At 34.4% G+C, this 19,268-nt stretch overlaps 4 protein-coding genes across 6 annotated transcripts; 3 read left to right on the forward strand and 1 right to left on the reverse strand.

The window, feature by feature from the left end:
- The first annotated feature begins 1,523 nt into the window (after positions 1-1,523).
- LOC135126809 (nuclear exosome regulator NRDE2) lies at positions 1,524-4,937 on the forward strand. Of its 2 annotated transcripts, XM_064052960.1 has the most exons (3): positions 1,524-4,389; positions 4,745-4,859; positions 4,909-4,937. In XM_064052960.1, exons 1-3 carry the CDS (start codon positions 1,609-1,611, stop codon positions 4,920-4,922), a joined length of 2,910 nt encoding a protein of 969 aa, XP_063909030.1. In that variant the 5' UTR covers positions 1,524-1,608; the 3' UTR covers positions 4,923-4,937. The 2 variants fall into 2 exon arrangements, with proteins under 2 accessions (XP_063909030.1, XP_063909031.1); XM_064052961.1 differs by having other exon boundaries at positions 4,745-4,912.
- A 60-nt stretch (positions 4,938-4,997) lies between these two features.
- LOC135126810 (myotubularin-related protein 10-B) lies at positions 4,998-8,321 on the reverse strand. Of its 2 annotated transcripts, XM_064052963.1 has the most exons (9): positions 8,269-8,321; positions 8,067-8,216; positions 7,971-8,013; positions 7,631-7,920; positions 7,453-7,577; positions 7,167-7,398; positions 6,400-6,766; positions 5,875-6,215; positions 4,998-5,824 (listed from the first exon to the last, which is right to left on the reverse strand). In XM_064052963.1, the coding sequence occupies exons 2-9, from the start codon at positions 8,121-8,123 to the stop codon at positions 5,357-5,359; spliced, it is 1,923 nt and encodes a 640-aa protein (XP_063909033.1). In that variant the 5' UTR covers positions 8,124-8,216; positions 8,269-8,321; the 3' UTR covers positions 4,998-5,356. The 2 variants fall into 2 exon arrangements, with proteins under 2 accessions (XP_063909033.1, XP_063909032.1); XM_064052962.1 differs by lacking the exon at positions 8,269-8,321 and having other exon boundaries at positions 8,067-8,260.
- A 150-nt stretch (positions 8,322-8,471) lies between these two features.
- LOC135126812 (dolichol kinase) lies at positions 8,472-11,016 on the forward strand. The gene is made up of 8 exons (XM_064052964.1): positions 8,472-8,915; positions 8,971-9,221; positions 9,562-9,782; positions 9,839-10,024; positions 10,081-10,290; positions 10,340-10,616; positions 10,672-10,749; positions 10,803-11,016. Exons 1-8 carry the CDS (start codon positions 8,857-8,859, stop codon positions 10,937-10,939), a joined length of 1,419 nt encoding a protein of 472 aa, XP_063909034.1. The 5' UTR covers positions 8,472-8,856; the 3' UTR covers positions 10,940-11,016.
- Positions 11,017-11,339: 323 nt separating this feature from the next.
- Positions 11,340-19,219, forward strand: Aldh (Aldehyde dehydrogenase). Its single transcript, XM_064052967.1, has 4 exons — positions 11,340-11,775; positions 17,451-17,696; positions 17,804-18,688; positions 18,740-19,219. The coding sequence occupies exons 1-4, from the start codon at positions 11,677-11,679 to the stop codon at positions 19,043-19,045; spliced, it is 1,536 nt and encodes a 511-aa protein (XP_063909037.1). The 5' UTR covers positions 11,340-11,676; the 3' UTR covers positions 19,046-19,219.
- Positions 19,220-19,268: the final 49 nt, after the last annotated feature.

Below are 19,268 nucleotides of genomic sequence, written 5' to 3' on the forward strand. Positions count from 1 at the left end.
TTAAACTTTGAACGCAGTCATCGAGTTTTGAATTTTCGTCTTGTCAGATTCAGCTTACTGTCGATTTGAAAGTTTGAGTTGAAAATTAATAAAAACAAGTTTTCATAAATCCATATTATTATCTGTGATCGTGTTTTTGATTGTACTTTCGATATACAGACTGCTCTAGTTAAAATTTCGCGGCTTTGTATCTTGAGAACGGATAGAGATAGAAATTTTGTAAAGGGTATTGTTTTTAACTTGAAAGGAGAAAGCTTAATCCGGAACTTTTATTTTTAAACAGAGTTTGGTAGACCATGAAATTGTGATTACATAGATACAGGCTGATTCAGCGTAAATAACGAATTTGGCCTGTCCGGATAGGCACCCCAAAATACATTTTTCTTCTGTTCCTTGATTCGTAGTAGAATTTAAAAAATATCATGAATCCAAGTTTGCATTCTTATGCCACTGTCAATTTTCAGCAGTTGAAAATTATTTCAAAAAATGCCAAGATATTCATTTACCAACGCCGAGAAAACGGACATGATCCAAATTTATGAAGAGTGTAAAAAAATGCTCCAGTGACGGCAAATTTGTACCCCCAGAGATAACTTGATGTTTTTAAAACAGACGTCGTGGATTTGTGGTATTTTTGAAATTCTAGTGTGAATCAAGGAATACATGAATAATATATTTCGGGTTGCCCTGTAAAAAATATAAAATTATGAATACATATACATAATAGTTATTTATGTATTAAGGGCATAATCAGGGAGATTGTGGCACGAGGGAATGTTTAAAGCCCAACGAAGGAGGGCTTTTTATTTCCCGAGTGCCACAATCGACAATTATGCACGTGGTACATACAACGTTTTATTCTATTTTAGTTTCTAAACTATTTTTAACGAAATATTGAGTATTTTCCGCAAGACTGTGTGAATTGTGCCGATGCGAATTTTAATACATAACTGGCTATTATTTTGATGTTGTTATGGATACCACGTTGATTATTTGATAATTCGTTTTTCAAAATGTAAATTAAAGAAGTGGAAAACCTTTATTCAAACGAAAGTTTAGAAGAATTTGAAGTCGGTCAGGTAATGATTTGATAAAATATTATTTTTCCAACTTGAAAAACGTTGAATATCGAAGCGTGTTTGAATAATTAATTGATTAGTGTAAATCATGTGTAAATGAACAATCAATTGTTGCTTAGCAATTTTTGACAGATTTGTGCTAAAAAGGCCAATTTAAGCCCGCATTTGGGTGCTTATAAATAAGATTATGGTTCTAAAATAGAATAAAAAAATGAAAGTTGATTGAAATAAAGCACTCACGCTTTATTTTATAATAAAAAAAGATCTGTTTCAAAATCAGTTATTTTAGCATACGTTTAAGCTCTCGTAAAATGTTGGTTGTCCTTTATTTCATTCAATTTTGCTTACAGCCCAGATTTTGGATAGATAGATTAAATTTTGCCGCCATCCATACTCAACTACCAATGTCCCCAACACAATCGTGTTCCCCTAAAGCATCACTAACCAAACTGTCAAAACGACAAGTGACGTTTGTGAGGTTAGAAATTTATTTACAATAATACATTTATGTAAATACAAATATTTCAAAATGTCGTTGTTTGCTGCTTATGCAGCAGATGCCGAAGCGCCGACACCAGATCCAACTCCACAAACCGCCAGCTGGTTACACAACCCCAGTTTTCAAATTGATGTGACACCAAATACAGAATCACAGAATGATAGTGTATCGGTCTCTGACAGCCCCGAACGCAAGAAACGCAAGAAAGAGAAAAAAGACAAGAAACATAAGCACAAAGCACACGAAGAAGAAGCTACTGTTACAGTTCCACAGCTTGAAGAGGAAGGTTTTGCCGTGGACAAGGCACGCAATAAAGAATTTCTTAGTGTTCGAACTATAGCACGGCCGTCAGCTCCTCGATATAGTATCAGGTATTTTGTTACTAACATGAAAGTACGACACAGAAAAAAGTTTAAGAGGTATTACCAACAAGTGCAGAAATTACTCGATAAAGAGAATTCTGAAAATAAAGAGCAAGTGATAACCAAAGAAAATGTTAATAAACTTGGAGGAAGTAAAAAAGATGAGAACTTCGCTGGGTTTAAACAAGAAGAAGAGCTGTCTCAAACCACAGCCAGTTATAATCGCAAATTAACAGAGAACACCCATGATATAAAATTGTGGTTAGAGTATGTAAATTTTCAAGATACTGTGTATCAGTTTGAGAAAACTTATCGAAAGGGGAGTATTGCAAAAGGCTTACGAGTTCTAGCAGAGCGTAAACTATCAATCCTGGACAAAGCTCTCACCTACAATCAAAACTGTGAGGAATTATTACGAGAACGTTTGAACGTTGCTGTTAGTATATACCCATCAGATGAGCTACAAGTCCAGCTAAAAAGTCTTGTTGATAAAGAGCAGGGTAATATAATCTTGTGGCAAGGTTATATTGAATCGACTCAGTGTTCCATGTCACATTGTAACACCCCAGCAGTACTAAATTTGTATACTAAGTGTTTATCAGTTTTGCACAAACTCCGGCGAAACTCGTCAATGGAAAGGGCCCAACTGGAAGAAAATATACTTAAAATGTTGTATCAATGCGGGCTATTTTTGAAACAAGCCGGTCTCTTTGAACAATTGTGGACGTTGTTGAGGTTATACTTAGAACTAAATCTATCACCGAGTGACAAAAACAAATTCAATATTCCTTCAAGTTTTCAAGAGAAACAGTTAGTAGAATTGGAAGAAGTTGTTTTCAATTCACAACTGCCCCTTCACGAATTGTGGTTAAGGACGGAGAAATTGAGAGAAGCTTGCCATTGGTTGCCGTACACGGAAGATGGACAGTGTGAAGATCCACAACGTTTGGTTTTTCCAGAAGATGTATCAGAGTTGATTCACCCTATCACAATGCCGGAGAACACGTTTAGGTTAATCGCGACGATTTTAACGTTACTGAAAGTACCGTTGTTGTCTACTCGACATAGTACAATGCAAGATTTGGGTTTAGATTATGTGCCTTGGGCTCTAGATTCTATTGAGTCACTTTTGTCTGCATTTTTACCGTTGTTTCCAATCGACCTCACCAATCCGTATTTAATTATTGATAATAGATTATCAGTGGGTCCCCAATATATAAAGGTTCTTCCTGGCCAAGAAGAATACTTAGATTTTGTATTGACGATTATGAAAAGTTGCACTGAGTGTTTGACTGGTGATGACAAAACTGCGACTACGGTGTGGTGGCTTAGATTCCAGAAGTTGTTAATAATTTTAGATAAACAAAACAGGTTTAAAATGCCACAGGGTTTTAGCAAGAAAATCAAATCTAGCGTGAAGAATTTACTGAAGCAGGAAGAGAACAGAAGCAATATTTTGTTTTACTGTGAGTATGCGTTAATAGAATATGAACAAGGGAATTTAGATACTTGCTTAAACATCATAAGAACCACCCTATCTTTTAGTTCTAATCGAGTAATATTAGCTAGCTCAATAGACGAAGAGCAGACTTCACGTTGCTACATGTATCGCATCCTTATTGAAGTTTATTTGAAAGCGGAAAAAAATAATGATGCCTTAAAACATTTAATAAGTTATGTTTTGGAGAAAAATTCTGTTGATAACGTCACTGATGATTTAATTAACCAGGCTAACCTCAAGTTCAAACATGTGACTCTACAACTCTTACAAAAAGATATTACGAAACTTCCTGTAACAAACCACTTTCTTCCTAATTTTACAATTGACTGGATTATTTGCAATGGATGGTTCTTGTACTTGACCAAAGGCCCGATTCAGTGTGGCACTTTCCTTGAGAATATTCTTTCAGAGATGGAAGAAAAACAGCCTGGAATGATGTATCAAAAGGAAGTTATTTACGAGTTTTACGTTGCTGTCTTGTTTAAACATTGCGTTCATAATCCAGGCCAAGGAACTTTTAAAATTTTGGACGAGGTGTTGAGCCGAGCCATCGAACAATACCCTAATAATCTATTCCTACTTGCTGTTCTTGCAAAAGAACAAAGTATGACGAGCTGCTCAGGAGTACCATGGTGGAAATTGAAAACGCTTCTCATGAAAACTGGGCGAGCCTTTCCCACATTATTTCTGGTGTTAATAACCAATCAGAATATTGTTTCCGCTCAGGAAACTTTGATTGAAACTTTTACCGGACGCAAGTATGAAATTAGCGGAAGTCAGAAGAACCGCATGTTGGCTTTATTTAGACGTATCACAAGACCGGATATGTGTACCAGGAGGTGTGGTTTGGTGTGGAGGCTGTATTTGCAGTTTATCCACGCATACTTTGATCCTGCCTTAGTCCGGAATGTGTATTATCGTGCCGTCGAAGAATGCCCTTGGTTAAAAGTAAGTTGATTGCTGTTTTTTATTTTATTGTCCTGTCAAAGAATTTTTCGCAAATATTTTAAAGTCATGCGATATACCGGGTGATTAATAAACAAATTTGTGGGTTGGCAATTCTGAATTATTGACATCAGTGTGAGCATGTCATTCACAATTGTCAGTTTTGACATGAGCGCGCCCAAAAAAACAATGAGAAGATGGCAGCTACTGACGCGTCAAGTATGCCATGATAAAATTTTAAATGTTGCCAATCTGACAAAAATTCACAAGTCACTCGGTACTTTGAAACTTAGTGAAATAATAAATTATATGTTATGACAATTTTTGCCATGTTAGTACCAAATTACATTATTTTTAGGCTTTATATATCGACGCTGCCATTTACATCCCTGCTGAGCTGGCCCAAATTCAAGACTTGTTGATAGAGAAGCAACTCCGTTTACACGTGACCCCTGAAGAATTGGATGTTTTACGTAGTTAAACATTGTTCTGTGATATTTAATTTTTAAATAGATATTTAAGGTTGTATGTTTTAATTCACATGTGTACCTTGTGAGTTGAATGTGAAGTCCACGAGTCAGATGAGGGAGGAGAAGGTAAGTAAAATATACTTTGCAATGGCTACTCATAGTTTATTTCACATAAATTAAACAAAAATAGGCTCATTTCGTTAAAAAATTAAATTAATTAAAGTTGTACATTGCGATAAACTGGAAGTATAATGAAAACAAATACTGAACATAAATACAATAAAACAAATTATTTGGTTTCTCCACTGGACATTAGCTTAGATACGTACATGTTAAAAATTTAAAGCTATTACTGGTGTTACTTTTATTATGTCCCTTAACTTAAAATTATTCTCACAAATTATCACCACGGGTAAAACACGTTAGCTGAAATTAAAAACCTCATCTTCTTTTAAAAAACTTGGAAGTTCTGTATGAAATCTCATAAATGCAGGCACAATTTAATCGTTATTTAAATTAAGTATGGACTGCGTGTCCAGCAAATCTCCAGTAAGTAATACATTGTTAATGGGCAACATCCCAGCAATCTGTCCATTATTTCGACTAAACGGAAAAAAACTATTCACCTTCCTCAACAATTCCAAATTCTCTTCCTTACTCCTACTCAATTTTCCGTTCACTTCCCCTGACTGAATTCTCTCACGCAACTCAAAAATTTCAGACACTATAAACCTATTACATAAATCGATCTGTGGTTTTCCTCCGTTCCGTATTTCTAAATCTGGTAACCATCGAAAGTAACACTGAGTCCACACATCCAAATGGGAAACTGCACTCTGAGGTCGCAGCGGTCCTTTAAAGCTGTCATCGTACAGGGGGTTGCAAAACAAAGCAATATCTTTCTCAGCAAACTGTTCGCTCCAGTCCCACACACTTCGTAAAATAAGAGGGCTATGACCAACGCCACCCTGAAATCATAATTGGTAACCACACCCAACTAACAGTGTTGGCAACTTACGCATTCAGCTATGATGCGGTCATGTTCGCAATTAAATAAAAAGGTTTCAAAAAGGGAAATGTGAGCAGAGTCCCAAATAGTAGTCACGTAAGTCTCACTAAACTGGAAAGCTGTTGGATACTGTTGTATCAACTGCCAGACGCAATCAAGAAACAGAAGAAATATAGGCGACTGTTCGATATCTTTGCTTAAAATATGACCCAACCGGTTTACAAATGGATGTCCAATTGCTACCCAGTCTTTTTGGATCAGTGACTGAAAACCAAATTTTGTTCGAAAGTATGGATCTAGCATTAACTGTGTTAGACTGGAAATCGCACAATTCAGGTCTTGACCGTTACCTAAAACATTTATGAAGGTTATATTAGAATTTAATTTAATGCAAAAGCACTTAAAAAAACGAAACACCACAGAAAACGATACATGAATGAATAACCTTGAAAGTCTGTTTACAATTTCATCCACTGCGGTACTCACAGTGGATTGGGCAATCAAAGAACCTATAGGGGAAACTGTAAAACTTACCTTCTTGCAAAACAACAGTCGAAGTTTCGTCATATATTTGGTTGACAGCTTCAAGTGCTTTGGATAAACAAGTCGACACGTGACTCATCCATTTGGTGGAGTCGAGTAAACCATAAAATTTGAAATCTTGACTTTTAAAAGTTCGTGTGTTTTCAGGTACGCAGAGGTCTCTCAATTTTAGGAAGCTCAATTGGATTTCTTTCGGTGATGGACATTCCTTTGTGAGATCTATAATATATGGCTGCTTTTTTTCTGGATGGCTTTTGCGAATATGTTCTAACAATATGTTTTCTTGGGTACGGTCTTGGATTGTTGGCAACAGATCAGCCATTCTGACTAGCGCGGCGCCTTGAGGAGTTCCCCAAACCTAACACGTCATTTGCATATTTATCACAATATACGAATATTCTTTAGAATAATATATTAGTAATACATGCTTTGTACTAACATACTAATTTTCGAAAAAAAAGTGGTACGATTCTATTTACATTTTTATGTAGTCGTCGATAATCCTAAATTTAACTGGCTAGATAACAAATATGTATCTACATCAAAATTGATAAAATAGCTTTGAATTACATTAATATAAAACAAACATGTATTAAATACGCATCTATTTACTTTTTTAAGATAGACGAAACACCATCAAGGTAAAAAAACCAAGGTCAACCGGCGTTTAATGAACGATAATATTTCTTATCTAATAATAAATGCACCTTATATTGTATAACCGCGATAACTCTATTTGTAAGCAGATTTAATCTTACCCATACAGGACAACACCTGTTTCGAAAATGCTCGACGGCTAACGTTAACGCACTGTCTGTAAGAGATTGAGGTACAATTAGAGTAGACATCATTGCTGGTGATGTTTGAAAATTCTCATTGACAACTGATGCTTTCCAATTTTTGCATCTAGTCCTTTCTAACTCTCTTTTCCAGTTGTCGCGTTTCCGAAAAAGACACACTTCTTTTAACAAGGATGTACAACAAGGTTCCCTAAAACAATATAAATGTACTTACTGCACTCTCATACAACATTAACATCTTTACTTATAGTCATAAGCAAACAGTAAGCTGTGCCTTTTTGGATAAGCATGATGTAACAGCGCATTTGTCACGTTTTTGCCACTATCTTTGTCAGCGTGTTTGAAACTGAACTCCAAGGATCTCATATTCTAAAAATGGTGGTTGTGAGAAAAGTAATTATAACAAGAACATGTGTCAGTACTTTACAAACAACAAGTAGTTCCTTAATTTTGCCTGAAACATTTTGGCCAGGAATTAACTTTTTCCTACTTTTATCCCCAATCTGATAAATAGTATCAATGGAAGACAAGCATGTATCATTGGGGCCTAGTAAAAAGTTTTGTTGGTAGCAATTATCACCTTCCCTATCATCAGCACTAGCAAAAGATAATTTAAAAGTAGTAACTGTTAAAATGCCTTTAGTAGCTTTTTTCCGGTCACTTAAAGGTAAAAATAACAGAACCTTTGGCGCTTCACAGACTACGGTCTCACCTTGAAATATTACAATTATTTTTGCCTTAATAAGAGGGGGCGTAACTCACCATCAAGGAGTTTTGTCCTCTGGTCATCAGTGAGAGTAATTGACTGAAAGTTTTAATTATCAATAAATATATATTAACTAAATTGCGAAACGTTACCGCAAACTCCTCCTCGTCTATGTAACTTTTAAAGCGAGATTCCCTTAGTTCAGTCATAGTTCTTCAGGGAGCAATATTTTTTAAATATAAATACCTAGTCGCATCATTGGGTATTTTAAGAACTTAGCCCATAGTAGCACAAGCTGAGATCTTGAAAAACTCAGTTTAGAATGAAAGTGACGAATAGATAAAAAATTTATACTTTTTTTGAGGTTATGTTTACCACACTTGTCGATGGATTACGTAGACACACGATGATGTAGATCGTGGCCTAAAATACCCGCGAAAGATGAAATTCAAGACATTGGATTAAAAAAAAAAGAAGAAACATTTTACTTATGTATTATCAATAAAAACATGATCAGTTTACCACAAGATCTTTTGTACAGTGGTACTGTTAAATTACGAAATGGCTGAAAATAGCTTTAACAAACATTTATAAAAGTATGGATATTTGTTGGTGCATGGGTGCTGCATGGTGATATATGTCAACTGTCACTTTGACAAATTTAAGCAGAAAGAGAAGTAGTGAGGTTATCTTGTCAAAATTGTATTTAGTTATCTTTCATTTCAAAAACCACTCGGAAAATCTTAAATTAAATACCGATTTTATAAATCTAATTATTTGTAACTTTGAGTTGAATGTGATTAAGTTGTGTTCAATCGTTATGATTTTATTTCCGAAGCAAAACATGTTGACCAAAGTACAAAATTAATGTTTTTATCAGTTTTGTAATTATATTCCAGTAACATTAATTTTAATTTTTTTACATCATATAGGAGAACAAGTATGTTTGTTTCAAGTCATAATATTACACTTTTCTTAAATAAACATAAACTGCACACAAGGTAAGTAGTATTAATTTGAGAAATACATTATTTTAATTGTCTGCTTACTTAACAGGCCTCATGCAGGACACGGTCTTTGGCTTATGTTTCTGCTGCCTGCAGCTTTAATTACTTCTGCGGCTGCACATCCAGTCATGTCCTCTTCTACATATAAACTATCTTCGATTTTTTCAGTAGGTTTACTGTTTTCATCATTAATATTTCTGTACGAAAGTTCAAAAACTGTAAGACTGAAAGTTACAAATGTTTGGTTGATACTGGCTTGTTGCATAGTGGCAGGACTGCTCCAAATATGCCTTCATAGAGGTAGGTTTTAATTGTATTGTGTCTATTAAAAAATTCAAAGAAGTGATGAGGGAGCCATGATAATTAGTTCCCAGGAATTGTGAACATAGAGCGGTATTGTTTTTCTCGTTATGTTTACTGTTATGACCTGTACTGACGCTCATTTGGGTTTCTCAGCCTAATCAGCTCTTGTTTAAATTTAACAGATTACAAATTATGTGCCCCTATATGCACATAGGTATAATAGAGGTTGAGGAAAAGTCAAGGATATTGTGAACTATAGCAACTAAATGCCATTAATTAAACGAATATCAAATAAATTTTACATAATTTTCCCTCATAGCTAATTCATAATTTTTAGGCCTACTGTTTTCATTCTGGAGTGCCATCGTATCTACTGTACTATATCATAGTCTATATTTCTCAGTTTTGAAAAATATGCCAAACTGTTTTTCATTGGGTGAGGCAGCTATTTGCTGCCAAAGTTACATTTTATTGTTGTATTTTACTGTAATAAATATTTTGAATAATATTATAAGGCCAGCAACAAGTATGATGCAAATGTCTACTTTAACAATACAGGTATTCACGAATGTACCATTTTTAACGTAAAATTTTTGTATTACTTTTGTTAAAAGGTTGGCCTCATTGGATTATCAGCAATTATTTTCATATCGTACCAATTTGGTATTAAAAATCCTCTAAAGTTTTATATTTTAACTGGGTTAATTTTTGCATTTGTTGTTGTTGTACCTCTACAAATTTTGTTGAAAACTAATCCTTTATTGTGGATTTTAACCCTGTTTTGGGAGGATCTTCAGAGAGTAAGTCATACTTGCTGAGTATTGTATGAGTATGCGCTACATGATGACAATTTTAGAATAAAGTTCTTGTGTACTGGGTACTGTTTAGTCTAGTGGCAGTCGTGTTTGTAAACCGGCGAATAAAAAGGGCCAAAAAAGCGAGCACAATTGGACGAAAAATTTTCCATTTTTTAATTATAGCAGTTTTTATACCAGGCCTTTTATACAATTGTTGTCTTTTGTACCTAGCAAGTGGTGTAATTCTGGGAATATTTTTTATGTTAGAAGTATGTATACATTAATAACGTTAGTGCATCTATACTTTGGAATTTATAGGTTCTTAGGGTATTGAACATTCCACCGTTGGCAGAGGCTCTACAAAATGGTCTTGTTGTATTTGGTGATGAAAAAGATACGGGCATTATCGCGTTTACACCTATGTATCTATTAGCCGGGTGTTCTCTACCTTTGTGGATTCATCCGGCACCTTGTGATGTGACCAATTCAGCAGTTTTTAATTTGTTACCGCTTTTGAGTGGTGTTCTGAGTATAGGAGTGGGAGATACAGCTGCCAGCATTGTAGGCTCAAAATTTGGAACCCATCATTGGAGAGGTGAAATTTGTCGTTTTAAAACTGACTACTGTTGTTAATGGGAGTTGTGTTATAGGGTCGCGGAAGACTGTAGAAGGAACTGTTGCATGCATTGGCAGCCAGTTGCTAGCCATTTTTCTATTCGTATTTTGTGGTAGAGTACTTGATCACTTTTGCTGTGTGAATTGACTTATTTATATTTTACAGATTTTATAAAATTATCCAATATGGACTACGTGAAGACTGCTTTAGCTATTATAATTGGAGCTATAACTGAGGCAAAAACTGATCAAGTTGATAACTTGGTGTTACCGTTTATTATGTACATAATTCTGATTGTGTAATGTAATAATTTATTAGTAGTTGCAAAATGGAGACTAATATGTTCCATGACTGAGTAAATATAACTTGCCAAATTTAATTCCTAATAATCCAAATGTTAATTCATTGTTTTGTTTGATATTTTGCGTGATAGGTGATATAGAGCTGTAGTAAAACAGAATAATAAAGAAAAAGTAATAAGTTGTAATTTATTGAATTACAAATTTCTAGTTGTGGTTATGCAACCCAATATACAATTGTCAATAGCATTTTACAAATTAAATGACTGGTAATTTTGCAAATATGGTACCTATTACATATAAATATAGAGTACTATGCTTTTTTTATGATTTCTATTTCTCTTGTTTAATTGAAAAAAAAAACCGTCAGTTGACCAACTGTCAAAAGTCAAAATTAGTGTCAATTACGTCATCGAAAGTGCTGGAAGCATTCTGGCATTTAAAAAAATGTAATTAAATAAATGAATTAAAAATTAATGTTGGCGGGTAGACTATAATTCAAACTAAAGCAGAAAACGCCAATTCAAGGACTATAAACATTCAAAGTTTTTGCTATAACCAAAGTTTGCATAATTTCGATGACCGGTTCATACACACAAGATTTCGTTAGATAGATACGTAGTTTTCCGATATAGTGCCACAGTATTGTGAGCTGTGAGTATTAAAAGACTGCTCACACGTTGAGTTCGTTAGTTTAGTATTAATCTGAGAAGAGTAGCGAGCATTTAATTTGTAACAAAATGCTGCGAGTAGCAAGAAGTGCCTTCTCAAAAATTCAGAAATGTTCATATTCGTCCCTTCCTGCACCCCAGGAGAATCCAAATGTGTTATATTCGGGGGTAAGTTTTTTTGCCATTTACTAAAAAAATTGCGTTGTGGAAAATTACGTGCGGTATGCATCAGGTATGTTTATCAGCACGCGATTTAAATAATAATCACTCTTGGTTTCCTGGTGATAATTACAGAAAAATATTAAGTATCAGGATAATGTCCAAAATTCCATGTAGATATAATAGAAAGAAACAAGTTTGGTATATGGATGTTTGCATTAAGGTACCTATTTATAAACTGTGCAAGGACAAGGTCGAAACAATAACGAGATTACTAAAAAGAGGACCACAAGAGATTAGTTTTTATGTACATTGTTCAACAAAAATATCTATAAAACTCTTTTTACATGTATAAACTAACTGAAGACAGAAAGACATCCACCTTTCAGACATGTCATTAACGCACAAAAGTTTAGTTATAACACGGGTTTAGACTTAGAAAATGGAAGCAACAATGGAGTAAAGTCAAATGGTTTAAGTTGCATTTATTTGTTGTATAGATTTATTGTATTTTTAATTTGTACATCAATTTTCCAACGTATTATTCTGTCCTTCAAATTTGCATTTTTAGGTTTCATAAATATATATATATGACGTATATGCCGTAGTTTACAACTCATTAAGATTCTTACCGTCTAAAAAGAAGATAAATATTACTATATAATATTATGTTATCAGTTATCACCAAATAAACATAATTAAGTAACGCAACTAATTAAAAAAGTAATGGCACTTTTATAATAATCACTTGACTAGTTTAAAAATAACGTTCGTGTTTTCTAGATTAGTAAAACTATTTGTTATATTTAATGATTGGCGTTGAACTTGTAACTTATTTGGTGGAGTAAAGACGGGTATAGTCATAAAAATAAAATTTGGAATTGGTCAAAAATATAATTTTAAACAGATTAGGTTTTCTGAAGTGGCTAACATTAAAATTACGCTACAGTTTTTGCACAGATGTTTCCACATTTTGGAAATAATTTCTGTATGCAGTTTCACCTTCTTACTGAAGTCTGTGACCACTGTTTGCCGTAGTCAATGGCCAGTGGATGGAGTCTTTTATTTTGGCAAATTTAAATCAGCTACTTCAGAGCAGTAGGTAATACTATCGGAATACTCGTCCCTGACATCTACCACCCTGATAATGACGTCGGCTTCCTTTCTTTCGTCGTTAAAGATTTCTTATCTAGCGTTTTGGAATGACTAATTTATTCTTTAATTAACGGTCTCGAATTTTTGATTTATTTTTCAAATATGTGACAAGTTTTTCGTGCGATCGGGCGTTAAGTAACCCTAGGGTAGTAAAAATCTAGTAAACTATAGCCCGACAATAATTACGGACAACATTCACATGAAGTCTTTATCAAACAAACATAATGATTGATTATTAATATTAATATTTACTTTACAATTAAATATAAGCCCAGTCTTTTACTCCTTGTTTACAAATTCCATACCCTCGACTTTGTAAACATAATTGATCAGTTTTCACCCTAGATGCCTAATATACTGTAAAGTATTTTTTAATACTGCTGTGTATACAGGGGCGGATGGGACCATCTGGAAATCGGGAATCCAAATCTTATATAAACTTATATGAATTTCGTTTTTTTTCGATAATTTTGATATTAAAAGTTAACATCAAAATTTATCTGACAGTGGCAAGGATATTACAAAATACTATTGTATAATACACTCTCGTTAGAGCCTTTACAAACCTTGTCAGATTTATCCGACTCGGCCTACCGCCTCTTCTTACAAACTTTCTGACACGGACCTGAAGGATACTTTAAAAAATACCGAGAGAGCAACTCAAAACTTTCAAATTAATGGTAATCTGACAAGATGAAAATTCTATCAAATCCATCTTCAAAAATGCATGGCTGTTTTTGTTCCTGTTTTTTTATTGCTCTTCCGGTACTGTATTTCAATAGAAACTCGTAGCCTAAAGTTACTTAAGAAGATGTGTGAGGTTGGGAAATTTGACATTCGTGTGTTAACATAAACTATAGGTATAGTATGTATACCTAAGCAGATGACTGTAAAAACTATTTGTTATTATGATATTAAATACTAATACTAAGCTGCATGTAATGAATAAATGTAGTTAATATAATTTTCCACAAACCCGGTTAACAATTATTGTAAATTTGCATTTTTTGCTAATTTATTTACGGTAGATTTATTATGATTCTATACTGTCGATATCTGTTTTATGATTAATTTTCAAATTGCTCAGTTTTCTGACCACTTTGCAAAAATTTGACAAGCAGTAATTATTCAGACGCTTAATCCCTAAACAGTATATCTTCTAGAGGAAAAAATGAATGTTCATGTTGGCATTATTTTCACAACTAGATACATAAAATGTAACCGTAATTAATCAGAAAGCCACAGTGGAACTTCCGTTTGGTTGATGTACTATGGACAAATCCCTGCATATCTAAGGAAGTATGAAAATATTCAAGAGTTTAAATGACTTCGCAAAATATTCGATTGCACTTACTTATTCCTTTGACAATTTGACCGTCGCGGCGGAGAATAATAATAATGTTAAAGTTTGTGTTGTAGTGATAAAGTTATCATTTTATGTATGTTTGTAGATAAGTATTTACGTTTTTCATGTTATTTTATTATCAATTAAAGTACATTGGCAGTCTTACACAATGATTGGAACAATTATGCAGTAACAATAGTAATTCATTACAATTACAAATTACTTTTTTTTTTAAGGAATTCATAACAATTACTCGTTACTTTCAAAATTACTTTTTGCACTTTGAAAAATTTGATCAAGTCACAATTGGGTCTAAAGGGTTAAGAAAAAACGCGTTAGAATGATAAAGGCAGTGAGTGATTTATTTTACTAACGCATTTGTTACATATTCACATCGGTAAATAAAATAAAATAAATAAATACTTCACGCAAGAGGACTATATTCATAATTTAAATTCAATAATAACTGACATTCAAAATTTTCATCAGCTAAGGTATGACTTTTGTCTTAAAAACATCCGTGCCAACACTAAACATCTTCCACTGCGGCGCTAAATGGAATTGTTGTGGGGCAACATGTTACATATTTTACCAAAAATTGAAGAGCCGATTCTTTTGCGCCTAATTTCATTCCACTCTAGCTACAAATAAAAGTTCGATGCCAACTGCAACAACTTTTAAACAAAAATTTGCATTGGTTGGAGAGACAGTCCACCGATAATTACCTGCGGACGCAAATCTTTTAATCTTTAATAAAAAGGAGCTCCTAAATACTTAAAGGGGGCTACAAGATAATGTAACCTGTTACCTGTCATAGATTTGAGTGGACCAGAAAAATGGCTAAAGTTTGTTTGACCACAAATTTTAAATATTCTGCGCCTGTTTACTCAATTATTTATGAAGATATTTTATTTCTGTAGAGCGCAATGGATTTTTTAATACAATTTCTACTAATGTAGTTTTTTGAAAATTTTAAATTAATTAAATTAAAAAAGTATTTCGTTACAATTACCTATTATTTGAAAGGGAATTGTATTACAGTAATGAATTACTCGTAATTGAATTACTTCCAACCACTGGTCTACAGTATGTTGACATTAATCTTTTTTCCTTCGATTATTTGTTATGTCGCTCTAAAAAAAAGTGTACTTCCATGATAACAAAATTGGGTTAGTAATAATAACTGTATTAACTAACAATAAATGCAATACACCGAGAGAACAAAAAAAAACGTTAAAGGTAGCCATGGATTTTCGAAGATTTGTCTTGTTAGATTACCGTCAATTTGAAAATGAGTTGAAAGTGCTTTTGGTTGAACAAAATAGTTATTTGAGACACGAGGCCCGAAAATGCATATCTACGATTATGAATGATGTTACGAAGGCGAGACGCTAACTCAAGGCGGAGGAAGCGGAGCAACACGAGTACTGGCAAAAACATGTTATGGACGTGTCTCATAAGATCTTATAAGCCGACATGTTTTCTTTAAATTTGTTTAAAATATAAGACTAGACTTGTCTGGAGCACCCATTCGCAACTTCCGCTTCCAGGCTCTTCTCCGGTCGCCGTCACCGACAATGAGTCATCATCGCCGTACATACTAGAACGCATACGCGTCGTACCGGGGCGACATAAGGGTTTATTTCATAACAGTATTGTGTAAAAAATATTTGAAGTCAAAAACTTTTTCTTGTATAAACGCAGGGTGTCTAAATTTTTAAAACCATAGTCACTACAATAAAATTACGGGAAAATAAAATAACAATAATAAGAAATATATGCTGATGCTGTTGGGGATAGCGCCTCCCTGCCTCTCCGAAGAGTTTAAATCTGCATTAAGAATACAGCAGAAATTTTGTTCTGTGGGATTGTTTTTGTAGATATGTCGAATTTATACCGTCGATCTGTTACTTTGCAATGTAATAATGTAATAAGCCAGTGAACCTGGATTATCGACCGATAAAAGTAGTGCATAGTTACGAAATAAGTAAGCAAAAATTATACTTGTCGGTTCAGCGACAGGGAATGATGAAAATGTATTTCTTTAAAGTATGCAGGAATTAATTGTAATACAATGGAAAACTTTAAAGTTGTAAGTAGTGATGTTTCAACCTCTGATGCGAGTGGTAATAAACTTGATTAGTATAACACATTAAGTTTTTTTTCATCATCCTCGAATACCGGAGTCGATGAGAAAGGAGAACATTTCACTTTACCTAGGTTTTGTTTCATTAACAAATGCTTAACAATGACTACTGTAAGACGCGGTGCTAACAGATGTGACATGATTAATTGATGGAAAATGAAGAAAAATAGTTTTTATAATTCCATTGTATAATACTGATTCTTTGGTCGTCAATTTCAGTGTCATATTGAAGTTGTTTTCGCACTCAGTGCGAAAAAGTGACATTTATAACAGTTTTAATTGTAGAGAACGGCTCATTTAATGTATATATTATAAAACGGAATTATAAAAAATCTTGCAGTACGAAATCGTGTTTTTCGCACACGACGTCACGTGTAATGCAAAAATCACTCTCATTTCTCAACGTAATACATAAGTAGCTGTCTGTCTTTTTGTATTGTATTTACTCACAAACATGTTAGATCTACATACAGAGTATTTTATTTCAACCAATCAATCAACATTACTTCAAAACTACTATCTGTATAGAAAGAAAATTTAGCTACAAAATGATGTCTATACTCCTCCAGGCAAGTTTTTAAAACAATTATTGTTTCAGTCCTTGTTTGAAAACAACTTTAAATTGAAATCGAAAATTTGTGTTATGTAATTTGTGGTAATTTCGCGTTCATGCATTATAGGAAAATCAAAGTTGTTTTCACTTAACGGTAAAACCAGAAATACGTCGATCAATTTTAAATAATGGTTATATTTATTTTTTACATAGGTAGGAGTTGTGAAGCAAGTTTAGTCGGTCACTTATCTTGTAAAACAGGCCAAGGCCAATTTTAACTGATGATTAGTAGTTACTTAAGTAAACGACTTTCGGTAAATATTCATGGATTTTTAATAAAAAAAAAAAAAAATGAAAAATGAGTCTTTATTGAAATAATCGTGCTTCGCTTAATAAACTGATTTCATGAATTCATGACTTAACAAAAAACTATGTGCATTATATTTGATAAAACCAGTAATATTGAACTGTTGTTCTATTATTAGATATTTATTAACAACGAATGGCACAAAGCTAAATCCGGTAAAACCTTCCCAACTGTCAACCCTACTACAGGTGAAGTCATAACTGAAGTCCAACAAGGTTCCAAAGAAGACATCGACTTGGCAGTAGACGCCGCTTACGAAGCCTTCCGCTTTAATTCTCCATGGCGAACAATAGACGCCTCCGAAAGAGGAGTCCTCCTCAACAAAGTAGCCAATTTGATGGAACGCGATGCCGCTTACCTTGCGGTATGTACCATACCAAAGCAGGTTTCTTGCTTCCAGAAAGCATAAAACCTTGATAACCATTATAGTAAAACCGCGTCTTTCATCACTAATTAACACTGTTTAAACAGAGTCTCGAAACTCTCGACAACGGCAAGCCTTACCATGTAGCCTACCCTGTCGACATCTTGAGTAGCATTAAAGTCTTTCGATACATGGCCGGTTGGGCTGACAAAAATCATGGAAGAACCATTCCAATGGATGGTCCCTTCGTTTGCCACACCCGCCATGAACCTGTAGGAGTATGCGGACAAATCATCCCCTGGAACTTCCCGCTTTTGATGTTGGCTTGGAAAATAGCCCCAGCTCTTAGTATGGGCAACACTGTGGTACTTAAACCCGCCGAACAAACCCCTCTAACCGCCTTGTACATGGCGCAACTGATAAAAGAGGCGGGGATTCCCCCAGGTGTTGTCAATATAGTTCCCGGTTTTGGAGATGCAGGCGCTGCGCTGGTCGCCAACCGTAAAGTTGATAAAATAGCGTTTACAGGATCGACCGAAGTGGGGCTAAAAATTCAACAAATGTCAGGAGTGGGAAATTTGAAGCGTACGACCCTTGAATTGGGAGGCAAAAGCCCAAATATAATTCTAGGTGATGTGAATATTGCAGAGGCCGTGGAACAAGCCCACTTTGGGGTGTTCTTCAATCAAGGCCAAGTGTGTTGTGCGGGCTCTAGAATCTACGTTGAAGATAATATTTATAATGAGTTTGTGGAAAGGTCCGTAGAAAGAGCAAAGAAACGCACGGTTGGCAATCCCTTTGATGCGAAAACCGAGCAAGGACCACAGATTGACAATGTCCAGATGGAGAAGATTCTAGGGCTTGTGAAAGAGGGTGTTAACCAAGGGGCGAAGTTATTGGTAGGGGGGAAGCGTGTGGGAGACAAGGGCTACTTTGTGGAACCCACTGTATTTTCGAATGTTGACGACAACAACGTGATTGCTAAGGAGGAGGTAAGTTTTGATTTTTTCAGAGACGGTTGTATATATTATATTGTTTATTAGATATTCGGTCCCGTGCAACAACTGATGCGCTTCAAGGATTTGGATGAAATCATCGAGCGTGCTAATAACACAAATTACGGATTAGCGGCTGCCGTTTTCTCGAAAGATATAGACAAAGTCAATTATTTAGTTCAGGGGATTAGGGCTGGCACTGTTTGGGTGAACACTTACAATGTATTGGGTACCCAGACACCATTTGGAGGTTATAAGGATTCTGGACATGGAAGAGAAATGGGAATTTATGGTTTGAATCAATACACTGAAGTGAAAAGCATTATTACTGCAGTCCCAAAGAAGAACTCTTAAAGTAGTATCGTGATAACCTTCATTGCCATTTAATTTTATCGTTTATCTACATGTTTCATTTTTTCATCGTAGGTTTTAAGGTCAAGCTATTATAACCGTTTTGTGTTGCCATGTGCATGTATCATTCATATATTGTTACTATTTTTGTAATTTCAATAAACGCATATTTTGTGATATTACTGTTTATAGCAGGCAGGTGGTCTAGGTTAATTAAAAGGCGCGA

Source organism: Zophobas morio, unplaced genomic scaffold, assembly GCF_036711695.1.
Source record: "Zophobas morio isolate AGI-343-1 ecotype UQ-CSIRO unplaced genomic scaffold, CSIRO_AGI_Zmor_V1 ptg000011l, whole genome shotgun sequence".
NCBI lineage: Eukaryota > Metazoa > Arthropoda > Insecta > Coleoptera > Tenebrionidae > Zophobas > Zophobas morio.